This window comes from Pholis gunnellus (assembly GCF_910591455.1).
Source record: "Pholis gunnellus genome assembly, chromosome: 22".
Classification (NCBI taxonomy): Eukaryota; Metazoa; Chordata; class Actinopteri; order Perciformes; family Pholidae; genus Pholis; species Pholis gunnellus.
In genome coordinates, this window is record NC_136549.1 from 568,037 (window position 1) to 589,626 (window position 21,590).

At 41.3% G+C, this 21,590-nt stretch overlaps 2 protein-coding genes across 3 annotated transcripts in view; one reads left to right on the forward strand and one right to left on the reverse strand.

Annotated features, from left to right (window-relative positions):
• cog5 (component of oligomeric golgi complex 5) overlaps positions 1-21,590 on the reverse strand; it is a 63,606-nt gene that overhangs the window by 32,618 nt on the left and 9,398 nt on the right. For both annotated transcript variants that reach the window (XM_079184211.1, XM_079184210.1), the window contains exon 6: positions 20,352-20,472. In XM_079184211.1, coding sequence (XP_079040337.1) covers positions 20,352-20,472 — 121 coding nt within the window. The remainder of the gene's footprint in view (positions 1-20,351; positions 20,473-21,590) is intronic.
• LOC306714181 (G-protein coupled receptor 22-like) lies at positions 11,423-14,194 on the forward strand (the record flags this gene model as incomplete). The annotated part of the gene is made up of 3 exons (XM_079184137.1): positions 11,423-11,557; positions 11,820-11,966; positions 13,142-14,194. The coding sequence occupies exons 1-3, from the start codon at positions 11,450-11,452 to the stop codon at positions 14,192-14,194; spliced, it is 1,308 nt and encodes a 435-aa protein (XP_079040263.1). The 5' UTR covers positions 11,423-11,449.

Consider the following 21,590-nt stretch of genomic DNA (forward strand, 5'->3'; position numbering starts at 1 on the left):
AGATTACAAAACTTACGGTTCGGAACGTATCACAGATTTCAGTCACGGATCTGATCGGATCAGCACAAAAGAAAAAAGGAGCAAATTTAACTTTTAGAAATCCCTGATCCCTTTGCCACCAATCATTGATCATCATCATCATTGATCCATATTGGCAGACACAGATTGTTTTTGTTGTTTTGTTTTGTTAAAGCAGCTGGTCAACATTCTTTGCGAATACATTATCATATTTCTGTTGTTTATTTGCATCCTTTACAGAATGATGACAGCGGGAGTAGTCAGCTTGACAGATTTGTCAGCAACACTTGTTTCAACACTTCTGCGTGTTAAACATTTCCATTCTGCTCCCCCCTGCATTGTTTGTCCACCCACATCCTTTGGACAGCCTGATTGTGCATTAGAGGAAGAAACATGTACTTGCCTCGCAAATGAATCCTGTTTTGTGCTGATATGAAATTGATGCAACCGTGTCAATAAATGACACGGTTGCATGGTCTCTGTTGCTCACTCTCAGACATTATCTCCACACCTTAACGTGTTCTACTGTTCTGCCTAAGTGCTCTAGAAGATGTTATAGATCATGCTGTGTATGAGGAGGATCAGGTGAACAATATCCTACGAGTTTATAGGCAGTGACTCTGGAGTCCTGGGAAGATGGAAGAGAAAACAGGACCATGCAGAGAGATGAGCTGAGATATGATGGGAGAAGACAGACAGCAGACAACAGATTAAAGAGAGAGAGAGAGAGAGAGAGAGAGACAGACAGACAGAGAGAGAGAAAGACAGAGAGAGAGACAGAGCAAGAGAGAGAAAGAGAAAGAGAGAGAGAGAGAGAGAGAGAGAGAGAGAGAGAATTATGAGGCAGGTGGCTGGCTGAGGCACAGAGAACCAGGGAATTGGACAGAAGCCACATTCAATTCAAAAGCAATCCGCTAGAAGCCTCAACCCAGCTACAAAGCCTGCCAGAGACCACAATGGAACAGCTGAGCCCCATATCTCTTTGCTTGTTTAGATATGTGTTCTTTGAGAGAGAGAGAGAGAGAGAGAGAGAGAGACAAAGAGACAGAGAGACAGAGAGACAGACAGAGAGACAGACAGAGACAGAGAGAGAAAGACAGCCTTGCTTGAAGCCACACACACAACACAGGCCATTGGATATTATGTGCTGGGTCCCAGAGGATAAGCTGTGCTCTCCCACAGATGTGCCCTGGTTTCTGTACTGGGGGAATTCATTCAGCTCATTCTTCAGAGGACAAGGTGGACATTACCAATAATCAAAGTTACCCATACATAAGAAATATGCTATAACATTGGAATATATCACAGCATTGCAGGGCTTCAAATTAGAAAAAAACATGTGGAACATGACATCAAATACAACGCCAGTGAGAGTGCTATCTTCATCTGTCGAACCAAACAGGACAAATGTCTCAACTTCCCTGACTTCAAATTGTTTGACAAAAATCTTGGTGTCTGTGAAGAAGTGAAATATCTTGGTCATTTTATAACAGAACACATGACCGATGATGAAGACATTTCTAGGCAATGTCATAGGTTGTATGCACAACAAACAGTCGCTCAGGTTAGCTTGGTCTGTGTACAGATGGAGTGAAGATGTCTCTGTTCAGAGCATATTGTACACCACTCTATACTGCACACTTGTGGTCAAACTACAAAAAGAAAAGCTTACAGAGACTTCAAGTAGCTTCTAATGACGCCATGAGAATACTGCTGAAGACACCGAGATGGAGTAGTGCCAGTGAAATGTTTGTGGCTGCACGAGTCAATACTTTCCAAACTGATACATACCAATGTATAAATTCATTTGTCGACTTAATGACTCTGAAAATGAGATCATATTGGTTTTAACCAACATAAGGTTTAGTAGCACACACTACCAGTCCAGCCAACACACACCATATACAACATGGTATACCATATCAGGCGTATGCTGTCAAAAAATATGTTTTTATATTGTGAGTCATTTGTAAAGTCAAAGACATGCTACAATTTGTACTTCACAGTCAAAGAAGAAGAGCACATAACACCTTCAATGGATACAAACTATTTATATTGCTGAAAAAACATCAGTTACATATTCCAATTCCAGATTCAATGAGTATATATCAATGAGCTATTGGGTTCATCCCCACACACACATGCAAAGTTGTGACACCAAGGTACGCAAGCAGACAACATGCACCAGTTCATAAACTGTAAACGACAGGCGTAAAATGGTCAACGGTTAACACAATGTCAGCCTTTGTGGAGAAACAAGGGGATGTGTGATGTTACACTCTTTTCACACAGTACTGCCGTTGCAGATAAGTAGGACATCGATTATTTACCACAATGGTCCCCATTTACTCAGATATATGTCACGGATAGAAATGGATGAAAGGGCATGGCGAAGTCCAGGATGCCGCCGGGCAGATGTCTGCCACCGTCATCACGGATGATGATAAAACTCTCAGGGAGGCTCCATCCTGTTGCACTAAAGGCTTGTGAGATGGGGTCACAAAATCAATGCAACAAACACTGTTTCGACAGAGCCACGCCTTTCGAGTGCCCTCTGTAATGAACGAACAGCTGCTGTGTTTGCCTGATATTTCCCGAGCGTACAACATACTGAGACAAAGAGCGCACTGGGCAGTTGATATACGCTGCTGCTGTCATGTTTTCTGCCCTCACCATGTCATGTCTGTTTTATAGTAAAGGAGCAAAGTGCCTCAGCACAGTTGGTACCATGGACAGCTCCAGTTTATGTGGAGGGATGGAGGAATTCCCAATTCTCCAGCCTCAACTTGAGACTGGCATCCCACCATATCCAGAGAGTGATACAATGATATGTGTGAGGGTTGGTCAGCATATGTTTTGATGAATCAGGAGACAAAAGGTACAGGGAAATCAGCCGCTCATAATGAGGTGCTTGGTGTGGAAATAATCAACAGGCTAAATAACTTATCATTGATTGACATCAATGGTGCTGAGGTGGGGCAAGTGATCAGTTTTAAGTTCCGGGGAATCAGGATCACAAACAACCTGAGGTGGTTCTCACACATCTCCATCCTGATGAAGAAAGCTCATAAATGGCTGTATTTCTTAACAAAACTTAAGAAGGCAAAATCTCTGTGCAAAGTTCTTGTTATTCTTTTTTTTTTAGAGGAGCAATAAAAATCATCCTGAGTGGAAACATTACAAACTGGCAGGGGATGTGTATACGGCCCATGACAGGAGGGCTCTACAGAGTGATTAAAGCCGCCCAGAACATCATTGGTACCCATCTACTGAGCATCAGTGATATTGGTGAAAAAGAGGTGCCTGCGAAGGGCCCAAATGATACTAAAAGACACATATCCACCCAGCCACAGCCTGCTCACCCAGCTGTGAAACGAAGTGTTCAGCTGCTGTACCACCAGACTTCAGAGCAGCTTCTTTCCTCAGGCTGTGATACTCTAAATTCATCCTCCACCCTCCTTATGTAATATGGTTTTGTTTTAGTTTTTTGTGTATTTATTATGTAACAAAATAGGACTACAAACTGCATTTCGTTGCACAACCCTGTTTTACAAAGACACTAAATGAACCCTGTAACCTTGTTCATGTTTATATTTGGCTAAGTAAGTGAGTGTGGTCATATGGAGATATGTCTGTGTGTTGTATGTTCATGTTTTGGCTATGTGCCTAAAGTAGGATATGTTCTTGTGTTATTCTATTTATTTCTGGGTTTTGCTGCTTGTAAACATTCAATAAAATGGTGTAGTTTTGATATTGGGAAAAACACGTCTTTTACTTTTATTAGTGAATGAACCTGAGCCCTTTATTGGGTTAGTGTATGTCTAATATTGTGAAGTTGTATTTCCCTGGTTTGTTGTCCCGGTGGCTATATCCCTTAATATTAGACCTAAGCTACTGCGGGTGCAACAAGGGTAAGTTGCACACTTTATTAAACCCGATGTTGAATCAGAAGTCCAAATATGTGCGTGTTATTAAGTGTGCCTATATGTGATAAAGCCAATTATATCGAAGTCTCACTCTAGCCAGGCAACCCTGCTAATAGTTTAACCTTCTGTGTGAGCCCAGGGAGCTAAAATATCAGCAAAATTTGCTCTCCATGTCTGAAAAAATGTGCCTAACCCAGATATTGTAGCTAGCTTGAGCCTCAAATCACAGTGAGTCATCTCAAAAGGGCTTTCCAGGGCCACAAGTTTGCAAAGAGAACAGGACGGTATTTGTCATAGAATTGCTGCTATATAACAGCATCAGAACCACAATCACAATTGGGATGATGTTTGAAGTGAATGACCAGTAGTACAGGTAACTGTAGGTAGCATGCTGTTTTAAATGAATGACTAATACTTCTACAGGTGGCTGTATGAAGCGCATGCATATGTCCGATGGGAGGGGCAGAGGACAGAGAGGGGAGAGCTGAAGGATTTTCTAATGCTGGCAGGTTTCTTTTGCCTTTTTACTCTGTGGTACCACTTGATTTGCAATATGCCGAAAGGTCAATGTGCAATGTTTGCCCAGTGACACCAAATATAACCGCTGCTCTATCATGTACAAAGCACAGACACACACAGCCATGCACTTGTTTTCATATATACCTTCATTTGAAATAGCACAGCTAGAGACATGCCGGCAGCCTTTAGGGTAAGCCAATGGACAAAACACCAGAGAAGTCTTCAATAACACCAGAACAAGTCGCTAGATTTGTCGCTAGTAGCTTTTGACAAAAAAAGTCGCCATGAGGGTTTGGAAAGTCGCCAGATTTAGCGAGAAAGTCGGCAAGTTGGCAACACTGGCACCGGCTAAATATGTCCCCAGAGCAACATTGGACGTAACAATGGTTCCTATCACATATAAAACCAAACAAAAAGCCATCTTCATAAAAACAAGTTGTACAAATAATAATATATAAACAAGCATATTAAAGCTACTGCAGAAGACCAAACAAATGCAGTTCACTTACCAAAGCTGTTGTTCACTATTTGAAGACAAAGTCCATCCTCCTTTCTTTGTTAATAAAGAGTTTAATCTCACGGTGGTTCAGTACATCCATGCGTTTTAGTTTCAGTAAGAAGTCCTTCTGGATTCATGGACGCCAGTGAAGACAGTCGAGCCTCCCCAGTTGTATTTCTTGAACACGTTTTAATGCGTTTGAGGCTGAAAATGTCCGCTCCACAGAGGCAGCAGATATTGGGATTGTCACCGCCCAACATGTCACGCTAGCCCACTGACCAATCACGTATGGCTAGGCCAGCTAGCAGCTCTGACACGTCAAAGAATACGCCCAACATGTCAAACTAAAGATCTGATTGGTTGAACACTACGACAATCAACAATATCGTCCCCATTCACTTAAACTGCACATGGATTCACTGGTGAGTCTGCAGGCCTGGGGCCTCTCTTCTACCTAGAGACACAGAGGTGAACTCTGATTGGATAAAAGCTCTCCTTAAAACAAGCTGCACTGGAAGCAGAGCAATTGAGGAACACAGTAGCTGTGCAATGAGAAAATAAGATAATGGGAAAAAAAATTTGAATACATATAGTGTATTTATGAAAAATTATTAAATTATAAAATAGCTATAACTTTGTAATTTTGTTTAGGCCAGCAGAGAAGGCCTTGCTGGCCCCGACGGCCCACCACTGGTGAAACTAACCTATCACACAACATTGTCATCTTTGCATTAAAAAAAAAAGGCCGTCTCTTGGTCTCCGAGCTGTCTTCATCTCTTTCTACATCTGTCTTTATTCCCCCTCCACAAGCTATCTATCGGTCTCTCACTAAAGACTTGTATCCGGGGGGGAAAACATGCCTACCGCTGAGTTGCGCATGTCAGTAAAACAGTTGGACATCTCTGCTTACACTCCTTGAATAAACACATGCAGAGTGAGAGATGAGAAGCTGAGATATGATGAGCAGATCGGGGAGATGTGAAAAATGAGAAATTCTTGCATTATCAGTGGAGAGGTCTATCCCAGAAGACAGCAGACAGGCCTTATTTGAATTCTGATCCATCAGTCTGCGTTCTCTTTGGCTGGAGATGCTGTTGTTGCCATGCCAATGCCTAGTAGCCCTAATTAATCCACTCACTAGCTACCTTCCAGATATGCCCACCAGCCACTAAGCGCAACACAGCAACTGCTCCAATGGTGGCCAGATAGGGACAATTAAGAGATGTACCATCCGGCCGCTGCTATGCAAACACAAACAGCAGATGAGTGGCCAAAGTCCTGAGAGGAAGGATGCTGCTATTAGCATTGTCATGGCCACAGTGTCTTACCTGGGCTCTTTAATGAGGGCAAACAAACATGAGAAAGAGAAAAAGAAACCAGGACTCAAACACAAAAAAGATCTGTGTTCTGTTTTTCCTGCATGCTGGAGAGTTATTCCCACTTACAAAAGACAAAGAAAGATTGAAAAAGGAAACGAAAGGAAGAAACAATGAAATGAGAGCAAAAAGTGTTATATGTGCTTTGTGAGTCCAATTAGTCAGTCGCAGAGGTGTATAGAAGAAAAAAAAAGGAGAAGACCGTTTCAGAAGAGAAGGGGGGGGGGGGCTACTAGAGGCAGACACAGAGGGAGGGAGAAAGCAGGACAGAGAGACAGACCTACAGACACAGAAGCAGAGCAAAGAGAAGAGAGGCAGAGGCAGAGCAGCAGTATCTCTCTTGCTCCCTCCAGGCTCCGTGGCTGCATCCTTTCTACCAGTCAAATTTCCATCCTGAACGGATCAACTATCAAGCATCCTAGAGTGATGGACTACTCTACTATACCTCAGCCCCTCAGGGTTATCACCTGTGGGCTCTACGCTACCTTTGGGGATTGAGATTACAAAATCCAACAGGGAAGGAAAGCACATCAACAGAGCCGAGGATCACTGAGGAATGGTCTTTGTCTAGAGGTAAACTGACACACGGCATGTTCATGTACTAACATTGCGGTTCTGATAGCAAGGGAATGTGAATTTGTCGCATGAAGGCACTGTAAAATCACACCACACACAGCCGTCTGACATGTTGTTGAGCCTGTGAGTCACGCTTTTCAAGCAGTGACTATTTTGAGTGGAGCACAATTAGATAAATGAGTGGCAGTCAAAAAGCGAGGGATATGGGTCTTCACAAGCTAGGCTGAGGTCACTGCCTCCTAAAGAGACCAGCTCTCCTGCTGTAGAAAAGCGCATGAAACACAAATCTTATCAGAATTTGTCCTTAGAGTAAGAACACCCACAGGACAGATATTTCATGCAATGGTTTATTGAAAAGATGAGTCAAGTTAAAAAGTCTTCTTGGTATCAGAACAAGAACCGGTCTACAAGAATATAAGACAATGAAAGCTGGGAGAAAATTAAAGACTGTACCTAAGAGTTTCTTCAATTGTTGTTATTGATCAGTCAAAAAAAAGAAGTTAAAATACTGAAAAACACCCATCACAGCCCATGGTGATATTTTCAAATTGCAACAGTCTAAATGAATTTTACAATGATGTAAAACAGAGAAGTGGGTCAGATCCTTCCATTTGAGAAGATGAAATCAAAAAATGATTGGAATTTTTGCTTGATAAATTCTGGTTTCACCAGAAATGTGTGGGCATGTTTACAGTAGTAGGTGGTTTAGGATTGGGTTTAGGGATAAGTTGTGCTTGGTTAAGGTCAGGGTAAGCCCACGTCTTTCAGGATGTCCCACAGATTAGCAGCAGGTGTTTCATCTCCCTTCATCCAACTGCTGGAAAATGTGTGACCCGTTCTGAGATGGTCTAAAACCACTGTTGAAGTGACTGGATTGACAGTACTCCACCATACTTAAGGATACAATAAGAAGAGACAATATAAGTTACACATGTATGTAGGTGTCATTAAATCATGTGTTATGTTGGATGGACCTTTAACTGGCAAGACAAAAAAAAAATAAAAAATCCATTCATTACTGTTTTGGTATATTTCATGTTACTACAAATTATGATTGGTTACAACACAACATTGGTTGAACACAATATTCAGCATTCTATTTCATTTCAGTATTTTTTGAACTGCTGCTAGCTCTCTAAGTTAGAGGAAATGTTTTCATGGGGCTAAAATAATCTTAAATTGTTTTCCACAACAGAAAACAAGTCATGTGATGTATAATCCACAAAAGAACTGCAGATATAAAACAATAACCTCTGCAATAACTTAAAAAGTCATACTGGGTTTTCAAGTGTATGCGTAAGATAATGCTCATTCATAATCTTTCAAGTAAATGTCACTAAAATTAAAGCAGGAGACTGTGTAGCCTCAAAATAGCTGAACCCAAATAGTATTGCTCTAGAATCAGAGGTGGAGAAATAAATTGATTGTAAGATTTGCATCGCCTCAAGACCGACAGAAGTCTTCGTGCCTTGTTTCCTGGCTGAGTGGAGTGACTCTGGTCCTGGACACAAAAGAAAGTGTCGACCCTGTGTTTTCTGACTACGGTCAGGAAGTCCAAGCCAGAAACTGAAACAATTTGGTAAGACCGTTCCTGACGGTGGAACCAATTGGATAGTGAAACGTAATGTAACGTGCATCAAAAAAATCAAGACGCATTGATAATGGTTTCATAAACGAATCATGGCCCTCTGAATAGGAATCAAATCATGAGGTGCCTTGAGATTCATAACTATTTAGAATGCTGATGAGTTTGTTACATCAGTGCAGTTATCTGAAAATAGCCAATAAGAATTCAGCCTTGTCCATGGCCGTGGCACTATTGGTTGAACACATTATAAAACTACTCAGAGCACGAGTTAGAAATGCACCTCGTTAATTGAGCGAGGGGCTTGTTGTAGTTGTTGTAGAGCAGACGTGTAATACAGACGTCATATCATATGTAGAGTCACTTTCATCACAGCTACTACAATATGCTGTGCAAAGAAATTGTAATTTATTTCTAGATTAAAAAGCATACCAGTGAAAATAACACATTTGATACTTTATTTTGAGAAATATAAACTCTCAGCAAAACCTTTTTTCATTTAGGTCTTAAATGTTAAATGTTGTCAAACACAAGCAACCTTACAAGAACACATCGCCTAAATAGAAAGTCTGCAATCGGCCAAATGTTGATCGATTTCAATGATTATCTAATGTAAGAATAAGTAAATAGGACTCTGAATCCGACCAGACCTTTAGTGGCAGTTTTCAGTACTTTATTTCCCGAGACAAATGCCAAATTTTAGATCTCAAGACAAACCAGCTCAATCCTGATCTGCCTTAAAACTGAGTGAGACATTGTGTGGCCCGTTGTTGTGACAGTCACTCAGTATATCATTTCATACACTAAGACAGTCTGCAGGGAGCCAGTTCACGGTTTTCAGTAATCATTAGCAGAACAACACATGACAAGAACCATCAAAGATGAAAGGCAAGGCATCGAAAACTGATTAAACACACATTTGGCGCACACACACAAAACACGAGCGCAAACACAGAGACAGGCATCCAATTAGCACAGAGTGAGCAGCTATCTGCCGGGATGATAAATGAGTTGAATTAGGTGGGGGATGTGATGCAACATGCAGACCAGGGGCAAAAGATCTGATTTCCATGAGAAAAATTTATTTTTCATACTTTCTTTACTGAAATCTTCGACATGTTCTTTTAGCAGGATCAGAGATGGACTATGACTGAGGAGCAACGCAAGGGAAGGTGATGGCAATGATGGGACAAGTCTTCTCTGGCAAGGATAAAGGGGGGACTACAAAGGCTGTGAGTGTCCAAGAGTCAAAGGATCAGTCTCTGTGCGTGGTTTCCAAGGACTCTATATGACATATATCTAAGTCTCTGCCCTTTGGTGCAACTCTGCCTCCTCTGGGATCCCAGGGTCGATGAAGGCTCGAGCCAAGAGGAACAACCACACAAGGTTGTTTTCTATTTCCCTTGGATCCTCCCCTCCATTCTGCCATCTCTACTTTCTACCTTCACTGTTCTCTGGAATATGAAATTTCAAACCTCATGACATAAAGTGCTGTGGACCATATCAGGACAAGTGTGAAAGACTCAAAATACCTGAAAAGTGGAGAGAAGTGGAGACAGCCGGATTGTTCTGGCACTGGCATCCTTTTCAAACAGGGATGAGACTGGAGGCAACGCTCCAAGCACAACGGACAATGATGAGACAGAGCTATTCATGAAAGAAAGCATTGATCTTAGTGCACCGCACTGATGTTGCAAACCACATGCCCCCCAACGAGGGGCGGGTGTGTATTGCTTTCTGTGTTTCACAAACAGACTTTTCCCTTCGCCTGAGTGAAGCCAGTATCCCTAAAGCTTAAGCTCACAGACTTTGTTGTCCATCAAACTTTAATATGTTCACAGAGGGAATGTTGTGAATCAGGTGGATAAAGAGAAGATTGATCTTGTCAGGTCACGATATGATGGGATGGTTTGACATGCTTCACCAAGTTCCTTTTGGCCACTTGGATTGTTGCTGAGCTGGAGGGGACACTGCTGGAAGGGAGAGGTGAGTTTAAGCCTGATATCACACTGCAAACCTTCCATAGGTCTATAGAATACATATTCTACCGTTCTCGTATTGGGTTGGTTTAGGCTTAGCAAACAAACCGGGACAGGTTCTTTTAACTTGCTTTCCTGCGAGGTTTCTCACACATTGGTGAACAATAAAAAAGACTCCCATCCCTGTAATCTTTCTTCCATCAATGTGTAGTCCGAGCACATCTGAAAGAAACCTTTGCCTTCAACTGTTTCTAGCTGTTCCAAACAGCCACACTCATAAGCAAGGCAAAAAGTATGTCGTCATAGAGAGGAGCGAATCGACAAAATCTTTCTGCAAAGGAATTCATAGTGTTTCACTCAGTGGTACACTTGAAGACGACAAAACCCGCATACTTTCTCACCTATGCACGCCTGGTCGATCGCTGCATGAAGGTGGTGTGCTTGAGAGATTGTCTGTTTCGGAAAATTTGTAAATGTGTCGTAGGAGGTGATTTCAGACGCTGCTTAATCACATGACTTCTCTGGTATTAAAACAGATTCCTCCTAACACAAACTACAAATTAGTGTGACACTCCCTACTCAACATTGACAATATAGCACTTGCATTTGACAGTACACACTATTATCAATAATGCTACCAGACACAAAAACTGCACTTTTTTGTGAGTCCAAAAAAACCACAGATACTAAAATATTCTGGAGCAGCAGTGTGAAGAGAAGTGAATGCCACATTATCAGTAATACAGTACAAGCGCCCTGTACAGTAAGCCTAATCCTAACCTCACTGCCTGTTTACAGTACGTCACCTACAAGAAAAGAGAAGACCAGCTGAAAGTTCACTGGTCTGGGGACAGTTTAACAACAAAAAAGATCTGGTAGAATTTGATATGGTTTTAACATTTATTAAATTAAATGTAAATAAACCATTTGCGTGCATACTGCTCTGCAGGTCTCTTCCTCCCATCAGGATAATGCACACATCCCCAGTGCGGATCTCTGCAGCCACCATGAGCAACATGACGGTGCTCGACACTGCTGAAATGACTTCAGACGAGCCCATCTACCCCATCAGCTTCCAGGTAATGCTGCAGCCTCACATCTCAGATATGTTTTTTAATCAAATCAATGTGACATATCAGCATGATATTTTCTTGCTAGCAAGTTTATCCACAGAGATCTTCTTAGGTATAGGATATTTTCAGGAAATATACTAAAGTATGTAAGAAGACTTCCTGGTGATATATATAAATTAAAACTTCCACATTATTATGGTCATCCATTATGATGACTAAAATAACATTAAATATCACTCTAAATGCCCCCATGTTCTTTTTGTGTTAGGTTTCTCTGACAGGCTTCCTACTTTTGGAGATAGTTTTGGGCTTGAGCTCCAACCTCACTGTGCTTGTCCTCTACTGTATGAAACAGAACCTCATCAGCTCCGTTTCCAACATCATCACTATGAACCTGCATGTGGTGGATGTGTTGGTGAGTCCATCTATTAACATCTAAAAGCTACTACTTTGCCAAGAGGAATCAAGTGGACACTTGACGATACTACAGAGTGTGACAAAAGGGGGACTGGGAGTTCATATGTTCATATGCTTCCTGTTTAAAAAAGGGACAAAACATCCACTACCGTGCCAGTAATTAGACAAAGTATAATAATAATACGTTTGATTATGTGCTATACACACTAATAGGTGCTACGTGTGCTGCCCCTACACGGTGATGAAGGCTTTGATTTACTCAACTAAGGTGCTGAATGCAGTGAAGTCAGCTTAACTACTTCAACCAGATGCTGCTACAACCTTCTCCACTGTCGTCCATTGTGTTTATTACAACTTAGATTATATTTCTGCAGTGCTATCATACAAACAGCAACATTTCAAGAGGGCAAGTGTAAGCTTTTTCTTCGTATTTGTACTAAAAAAGGAGGAAAACAACAGGGATTTTTTGCTGGTACAGTGCCAGTTGAAAACATGTCTGTTCAGAACGGGAAGAATGTTTGGCCTGGGTGTTGCTGCTTGCCGCTTTCGCAAGAACCACGCATACGAACAACTTCACACTTCACACTGAGCTTTCTTGGCTCCTCAGCTAGACACCTGCCATGACACAGTTGAGTCACACACCCAAATGGTCAGAAACACCAGTGAAGTACACTCTGGTTCAGGAAAAACACCAGGGGCAGACATTACTTTAATTCAATTCAATTTATTTTAGTATAGCCCAAAATCACAAATTAGCCTCAGAGGGCTTTACAATCTGTACACATCCTCTTGTTCCTGAACCCTCATATCAGAACAGGAAGAACTCCCCAAAACCCTTTTAACGGGGAGAAAAGAGGGAGAGACCTGTGGGATATTGTGCTGATAATAGCTCTCTTTCACTACACTGACCATTGGACCGAAGGAGCACTTAAACCTCTCGGTCGTAGGCGGATAGTCATTTGGGTATACGTGGGTATCTACAAAGCCAATAATTCATTCAGCAATTCAGTGATTGCCATTCATAATGGTTGAAGTATGGACTCTGGATTGATAAAATCGTATTACACCCTTGCAGCCATTGCAAAGTGTGTTCTAGTTTTACCTGGTGCTCAACAAAGAATGAACAAACATGATGCATTTGGGATGTGACCTGAATTCCTGTCTTGTTTCCAGGTGTGTGTCTGCTGTATCCCGCTGACAGCAGTGGTGGTGTTACTTCCTTTGGAGACGGACACAGCCATGATCTGCTGTTTCCACGAGGCCTGCGTCTCCTTTGCAAGTGTAGCTACTGCTGCTAACGTCCTGGCCATCACTGTAGACCGCTATGACATCTCAGTGCGCCCGGCGAACCGTGTGCTTACGATGGGCCGGGCTGTAGCTTTACTGGGGTCCATCTGGGCTCTATCCTTTTTCAGTTTCCTGGTTCCCTTCATGGAAGTCAGCTTCTTCATCAACTCTGGTTCAGACCTTGTGAATCAGACTGCAGTGGTCACAGTGGCTCATCCAAATGAGTATTACACAGAGCAGGGTTTGTACTATCACCTGCTAGCACAGATCCCTATATTCTTTTTTACAGCTGTGGTGATGCTGGTGACTTACTACAAAATCCTTCAGGCACTTAATATCCGCATTGGTACACGCTTTCAGCACAACTTACCAAGAAAGAAGCAAAAGAGCAAAACCACTATCTCTCTGAGCACTGCGACACAAGCAGAGTCAACTGAAGCTTCACAGAGCAGCACAGGAGTCAGGGCAGTTGGGAATGCACCTATGGGCATGCGGGCGTCCGTGTCAGTCATAATTGCGCTACGACGAGCAGTAAAGCGTCATCGGGAGAGACGGGAGAGGCAGAAGCGAGTCTTCAGGATGTCTCTTCTCATCATCTCCACATTCTTACTTTGCTGGACCCCAATAACTGTGCTCAACACAATCATCCTCAGCACTGGGCCCAGTGATTTAACTGTTCGCCTCCGCTTAGGCTTCCTGGTGATGGCCTATGGAACCACCATCTTTCACCCTCTCCTCTATGCCTTCACTCGGCAGAAGTTCCAAAAGGTTTTGAAAAGCAAGATGAAGAAAAGGGTGGTGTCTGTAGTAGAAGCCGACCCTACGCCAAACAATGTAGTCATCCATAACTCGTGGATTGACCCCAGGAGAAATAAAAAGGTTACCTTCAAGGACACGGATGCCAGACAAAAATGTCTATGCTCACAAGACGTAGAGTAATGGGATTAACCTAAATGTAAATATATTGTATCTGTAGAGTTAAAATGAATTGGTTACATTCTGCTTATAAAAGTAAAGTAACAGACTATGGCAAAAACATTTTTAAAAGCTGGTGCTGATGGAGGCAGATATGGAGGTTTGTTTATCCAAAGAAAGAGGTGGAAAGTATTTGGGGAAAAAAAACACAGAAGAAATACAACTATGATGGGGAAATACACTACAAGCCTAAACAAGCTAAACACACGTGCTCATTAACAATGGAGTACAGCAACTATGGGCAGCTTACTAAATGATGACCTCAGAAAAGACGTGTTCCCTGAGATCAGAGAAATATAGAGGTACAGGTGAGGAGTTTCCTTAAAATAAAAACCACATGTAGAGTGAAACTACCTGCAGCGGAATGTGTACGAGTTCAAGGATTGCATTTACAGTTTTTCCTCTGTACAGAATATGTCTCAAAATATGTGTCAGAGACACACAAAGAGGGTAATTTATTGCTATTTGTTATGAAATATTGTGTTGAGTGCTATCAAGGACAATTCAGTAGGACTGGGCGATGTGACGGTATATTTCAAACGATAAAAAAATATCTATGGTTAATATTTTTTCTATATCGTTTCTATCGTGATGTCTCAAAAACAGCAGCAAAACTGTGTAGCAGCAATATGATTAGGACACCACTTTACGTTGCATATGGGAGCAGGAGCAGAGTGGAGCTAAAGCAAACAGCGGTTTTGCTTCCAGAGGGCACAACATGCAGAAACTCTCTCAGGCTCAGCCAACCAAGACAAGAGGAGCTCGCAAGAAAGCCAGACACGGACCACAAAACCCATCTGCACAGTTTGCCACACAACAGTCCCACGACAGCCATATTTGGAGTGCAGGCTATTCTTTGTCAATAACCAGCAAAACAGGCCTTTTTTCTTCTTCACCATACAGACTATGATACACAGAAATGCATTAACAGTGTTTTGTTTGTGGCTAAGCCAGTTTAGATATCAGGCCAGGCCTATTTAAATAAGATATCGATAAGGCCTATGTTTGTGTATATTTATTTTTTCTTCAAACTCTTATGTTCATTTTGCACTAAAGTTCTTAATAAAATTAGAAAATACTCAGTACTTTTCATTTGTTACGTTTTTAATTCACACAGTATACAAATTAGAATTTAACATGTGGACTTTTCATTTATTGAAATACTAGAAAAAATGCTATATTGTGATCTACACTCACCGGCCACTTTATTAGGTACACCTTGCTAGTACCGGGTTGGACCCCTTTTGCCTTCAGAACTGCGTTAATTCTTCGTAGCATAGATTCAACATTATTAACAAATCAAACTATTGTAAAAACAAAACAAAAAAGTTATTAAACTGGTTATTAGCTAATAACCTAAATGTTTTCAGTATTTATACATATTTGATACCTACTTATTTAACATCTTTCGGCCAAAGGTGACTCGTGTGTGGACAGAAGTTGGCGTTGCTGTGATAACAGCGTGCAGCAGATGACTTTGTTTGTCTATGAAATGGTGCAGCAATACTAAGTTAAGATGTACAGTAGTCACTAGACCTAGCATTGCCAACAAAAAAGTAAACACACCAGTAGTCCATTGTTGTGGTTGTTGTTTCTGGTGCATGCTCATCATGAATGGAGGAGATGAGGCTCCAATTTACACATCCACATGGATACACAGTAACCAGAGTTATGAAAAGTCTGTACCTGTACCTTCTGTCCACACGGCCTTTGAGTGTGGACATGAAGCCAAAAAATATCAGTTTTCAAAAAATACACTTTTAAGACAAATTTTAATCTGCCATTTGAGCATGGGAAAAAGAAAACATTATATTCGTAATGATTTGGCGAGTTATGCTCTCTCATCCTGATCTATAGCGTGCATTGTTGTGCTATATGTTATGATGATCGTAAAATAGATGCAACAAACAAACCATACTGATCGGTTAACCACAAAACCATCAGAGAAGCAATGCGTGGGAACGACACCATAGATGGCAAAAACTTGGATAATGGAAAGGCTGTTTGTTGACTTTCTAAAATGCAACTGCCTCATAGTATTGTTACCATAACAACAATTGTGAAGTAATCTGCCACTCGAATGAGGCAGCATAAGGCACCACAAATGAATGGAAAAACTACGGGGGTTGGACTCAGTTGAAGTCTGGTGATTTCAGATCAAACTTAGCAGTCTGAACCAGAGCAAAAGGTCACAGGTTTGATCTGCACTTTATCAGCAGTCATAGGGCATTAAAGCAACAGTTCACCCTCAAATTCCTCTTACCTGTAGTGCCATTTCCCTAAATCACTACCTGATCACTACATGTAGAGATCTCATTTTAGTCAGAAACTTAATGGTCTCCAGGATATCTAAAACTTATTCACATACACTCATGGGTTTTACATGACAAGTAGCCAATTAAGTGCATATATTATTAGTCTCTTAATTTCGAAATTTGTATTGACGTTTTTATAACAGCTATTATTTGCATTTGATCCGAATTTGGAGACCAAGATGTCTTTAGCTTTGCAGCTATTTGGTTATAGAAAAATGACCAATAGAGAAACTTAAATTCAACCCTGATGATGACGCATGAAAGGGGAAGGGATCACCAAAATGATTACAGTCTGATTAGAGTAAAACATGAATGTTTATTCCAAACCTCAACGCAAACCTATCCAATAGCTGTTAACACCTCATGGTGATGTGAGAGAAAACGTCTTTTGGATTGCTAAGGTATAATTGGGGCTCATCCTCTGGAGACCACCAGGCCCTGTGGAAAATTTGACCAAAACTGTGTGGACATAATTTTGTGTATATCAGCTAAAAAGTCTATATCATGCATTTTATTAAAGAATTTACAATTGTGGTGACCTCTGGGGAAAGGAAATAGCAGTGAAATTAAACTACTCTACAGACGACCTTCTTAAAACCCCACTGAAGTGATTCTATGACAGTGTGAAGCAGAACAAAACACAAAGCAGCAAAACCCACTTGAGAAATTGTTGAAATTGTTGGTCAACAGCTGACCGACACAGCAGAGACAAGAAGCAGACACTGTGTCACCTTTAAGAGTTTGTTGCTGTGCTGGAGAATGGTGAGGACACTGACCCCATTTAAAATGACTTTGCAGCCAATGGAATTTGTGGGAGCCTCTGTGCGTGCGTGCGTGTGCGCGTGTGCGTGTGTGTGTGTGCGTGTGTGTGTGTGTGTGTGTGTGTGTGTGTGTGCGTGCGCACGCCATATGAGAAGTGGTCATCGGCTAGCAGGCACAGGCTGCTGAAAACACTCTGAATGCCTTGTGATAACTAAGGGTTGTACGGCAAATAGATAACTGGTGGCAGTGACATCAAATGCATCAATATGACTTTTGGTCTGCGGACACCAGAAGGTCACAGTCCTCTGAACCTCCAGCCTTTATTAAACGCTACAATTCTGACCAACAGAATGACCAAGTCTATGATGAAGAGCTCAGAGAAAAGGTTACCTGGGATTGAATGGGTCACTGTTGTGACCTCATCATACAACTCATCAAAAGGGTCTGATTGAAATGGTAAATGACCTCCTTTATATGATGCATTTATCCAATTCCAGCTCATTGTCTCTGCACACAAGTCGACCTTATTGAGCTCCTCTAGCTCTGAACAAGCCCCCCTGTAAAACTTAGGCAGCGACATCCAGCTCACAAGCTCACACATGGTGGTTCATCTTGGGCTGGCTGCCAGCCAGTAGAAGCAAATGAGTGGCCAGTAAAGAGTGGAATGCCAAAATATGCCAAAGACACCTTTTCTGTATGTTTTTCAAGAATTGAAGAAACAAACCGGAGCTAAAACACCAGTGAATACCTGGTGACAGGTAGCCAGAACGATGATTCTGATAATGTTGCACTATGACTGCAGGTTGTGATGTGATGTCAGGCAAATGCAAACTAAGTAACAGAGTATATACAGATTATTAAGGTGGGATAGGATTGCACCCAATCTAACTGTGTTCGTGGTTCTCTTTCATAGCATTCGTTTCGTGTCTCACATTGGGAACGCCTTCGGCATGATCTCATCAGAAGCTCCTATTGCATTCTGCCAGCCAGGATTGGCTGGAACTAAGCACGTCAGTGTCAAGGAGGGTGGAGGCCCTCCCCTTATAAAAGGGTCATTCAAAAACCTCTTCTCGCTATGGGCAGAAGTTCTAACCTTTTATCTCCCGAACTAACTGTCTTTCTGGGACCTAGCTTAACTGTCCATAGACGCTTTGTTCACGGACTGCTCAGTTATTAGAGTTACCGCTCATACCACTCTGTCACCAAACAGTAGTCTGAGCTGCTAACTGTGGAGAGTAGCAATACTCTGGTGAATACTTTGCTTTAGGTTACTTGCGTAACCCCAGTTCTCTGAGTAGCATGAGTGAGTGTCTCACCAGACCACCCTCCTTGCTCATTCGTAGCGAGAAGAGGTGAGCATTTTTTAATGACTAGTAGCGTAGTGTCAACCCCTTTTATAAGGGGAGGGCCTCCACCCTCCTTGACACTGACGTGCTTAGTTCCAGCCAATCCTGGCTGGCAGAATGCAATAGGAGATTCTGATGAGGTCACGCCGAAGGCGTTCCCAATGTGAGACACAAAATGAATGCTACTGAGAGAACCGGGGTTACGCAAGTAACCTAAAGTTTTTCAAACTTCTTAGAGCTTTGAGACGTGTTTTTCGAGTGCCTGCACTTTCATTTTGAGGTGAACTATTCATTTTCAGTGTTATCTATATTCTTTTAGGTAAATTACTGTATTCCTTTTCTTAGATAGTTTAAAGTGATCTCATAAGCTGCAGTGCACTGACCTTGCAGTAATATGTTGTCACATGGGTCTGTACACTGTGTGCTCCTGTGCCTTTCCAATTGTTCTGAACATTTAGTGTACAATGGTGTGCATGGTGAAACGTTGATGATAAGCTAGTATGACTTGAGCAGCTACTCATCTTCACACTGTATTATCAGAAGATAAGCAAAGACCTTACCTTGTTTGAGGCAAATCAGTATTATTTTCAATTCATTTCTAAATGTATATATTATTTAGTTTTAATTGGCAATGACTTGCACATGAAGAATTTGAAATTACCTAAAATATAAAACATCAGTGAAAGGTGTTCATGCTAAAATGTATATTGATTTCCAAAGGAAAGGAAATATCAAAAAGAACCTATGGTGCAACAAAAAAGCAGAAACTTATAAATTAAATGAATAAACGCATGTAAATTAATTGATAGAAATTATAAAATAGCATAATTAAAGCCCATTTGTAACATTACAGAGCACTGACATGTAAGAGGCCAGCAGCTATCAGCAATTAGGGAAAGATGCTTTCATAAAATTGGGGTATTTATATCTGCAGACCCAATACTACCTGAAAGACTGCTCCAGAGCAAAAGTTCTAAGACCCTTGAATTTTACCTGTACCCTTGAGCCCCTGATTGAGGTTTCACCTACATGTATGACATTTGGTAAGCAGGTGGCGACACACAAGAATCTTGGAGGTATATCGCAAACCCAACAGGAAGTCAGCCATTTTTAATTGGCTGATTAATTTAACCCATTTTGCCTTTTACAGGCACTGCACACTACCTCAGACTTATTCAGATCGACTTCAAATTTGGTCAGCACAATCTAAAGACCTTTGTGATCAAAAGTTACCAAACTTTAGTGTTTTCAAGCAACATTGTTGTGCCAAAAAGGCAGCTTTTTGCCATGAAACAGGAAGTTGATGTACTGTTCAAACTGCTCCAAATTTCTTCTGCGTGATAAGATTTGCATGCCTCATAGACTCCTAGCACCACCCTACACTTAACTAACTCAGACCCTTACTCTGTCAAGTAAAAATGAGTATTAGGCCAATATATATCAATAATATAATATCAAATAGATATTAGCAAAGGAATTATGACCTGTTTAACTTATTAACAATAGCTCTAAGTAACCTATCATTTGAATTGTGTTTATGCAAATTACAATAACAAAATAACTTTTAGACTTTTTTAGGATGGCAGGAATAGGAATCGGCTGGTCAGACTTTTAAAACATCAGAAGTGGGCAAGAAAATGGCAATTGGTGCATCTGCAGTTTTCTAGAACAGATGGGAATAAACACGCATGTCCTTACCTAGTTCATTGAGGCTCTGAGCGGCCTTGGTGATCTCCCTGCTGCCCCCCTGTAGCTGACCCTGGAGCCTCTTGCTCAGGTACAAGATACGAATGATCCTTCTCAGCAAGTCACAGGCCATCTGAAGCAAGAAGAGATGTAGGGGGGACATGGTGAGGAACGCAAGTAAGAATTACAATATAATTGCTTCATCAAATAAACTTGAAGTTGATCTGGGAGTGGCACTTCAGTCGCTTGGTTCACACCTGGCAACTTATGTATGTCTGTATGTGTTTTTGTTAAGGAATCACAACTCATTCAAATACATGAAACCACATTAGCTCCATTATTTCAGAACCTTCAACATTGATACAGTATGTAAGATATAAATAAATTGAAAATATAATAATACAACTCAAAAACAGTATAACATTCAAGATAAAATACGATATAGAGAGCCGGAGCACAGGATTAAGAAGGAAAAACTGTTTTACCAGTCAGCAGTAAATTGGGGGGAAAAATAAAAAACAGCAGTCAGAATGTAATTTCATAACACTAACTGTACTTATAATATGTATTGCACATCAAATAATCTGGTTGGTCAGCAATGCTTGCTTTTCAGGCAAAGGAAAATATTACACGTTATGGTTGCTATGGCAACTCAGATGGTAACCATGGAGCTACTCCTGCTTTTGAAGAATAGTACAGAACAGTATGCGCGGGGAGGAAATATTCACAAGAAGGTGATCAGTGTACTGTCAGCAGGAGGAACAGAGGTGTAGCTGAGAGGTGAGGGCCTGTCATGCCTCTGTGATGCTGTGAGTCCACCTACCTGTGTGAGTGTGAATAAAATATATGGATGAGAGAGAGGTGGAAGAAGTGCTGACCACAGTTAAAACAGTCGCACACTTGTAGCCGCCGAATGGGTCTCTTTAACAGCGTCTGTGTGTGTCTGTGTGTGTGTTAGTGTGTGTGTGTGTGTGTGTGTGTGTGTGCAGTAGGCTGTCATTATTCATTGTTGTTCAGAATTCAAACTGAATTTAAACCTTTGTGTATGGAAGTTGTGACAGGGAACTGTGGATTATGTTCCTTCGCATATTGAAAGTGCTCTACTTGTCAGCGGCCTGTTTTGAATATAGACTTCTATTATTGTTCTTATTATTTTTATTTTCTTTATACGTTTTTAATGGGGCAGTGTGGAAGTTAGGTTGTTCAAGTTATTGGAGCGTAAGTGATAGCTTTCTGGCTTTTGTTTGCTGT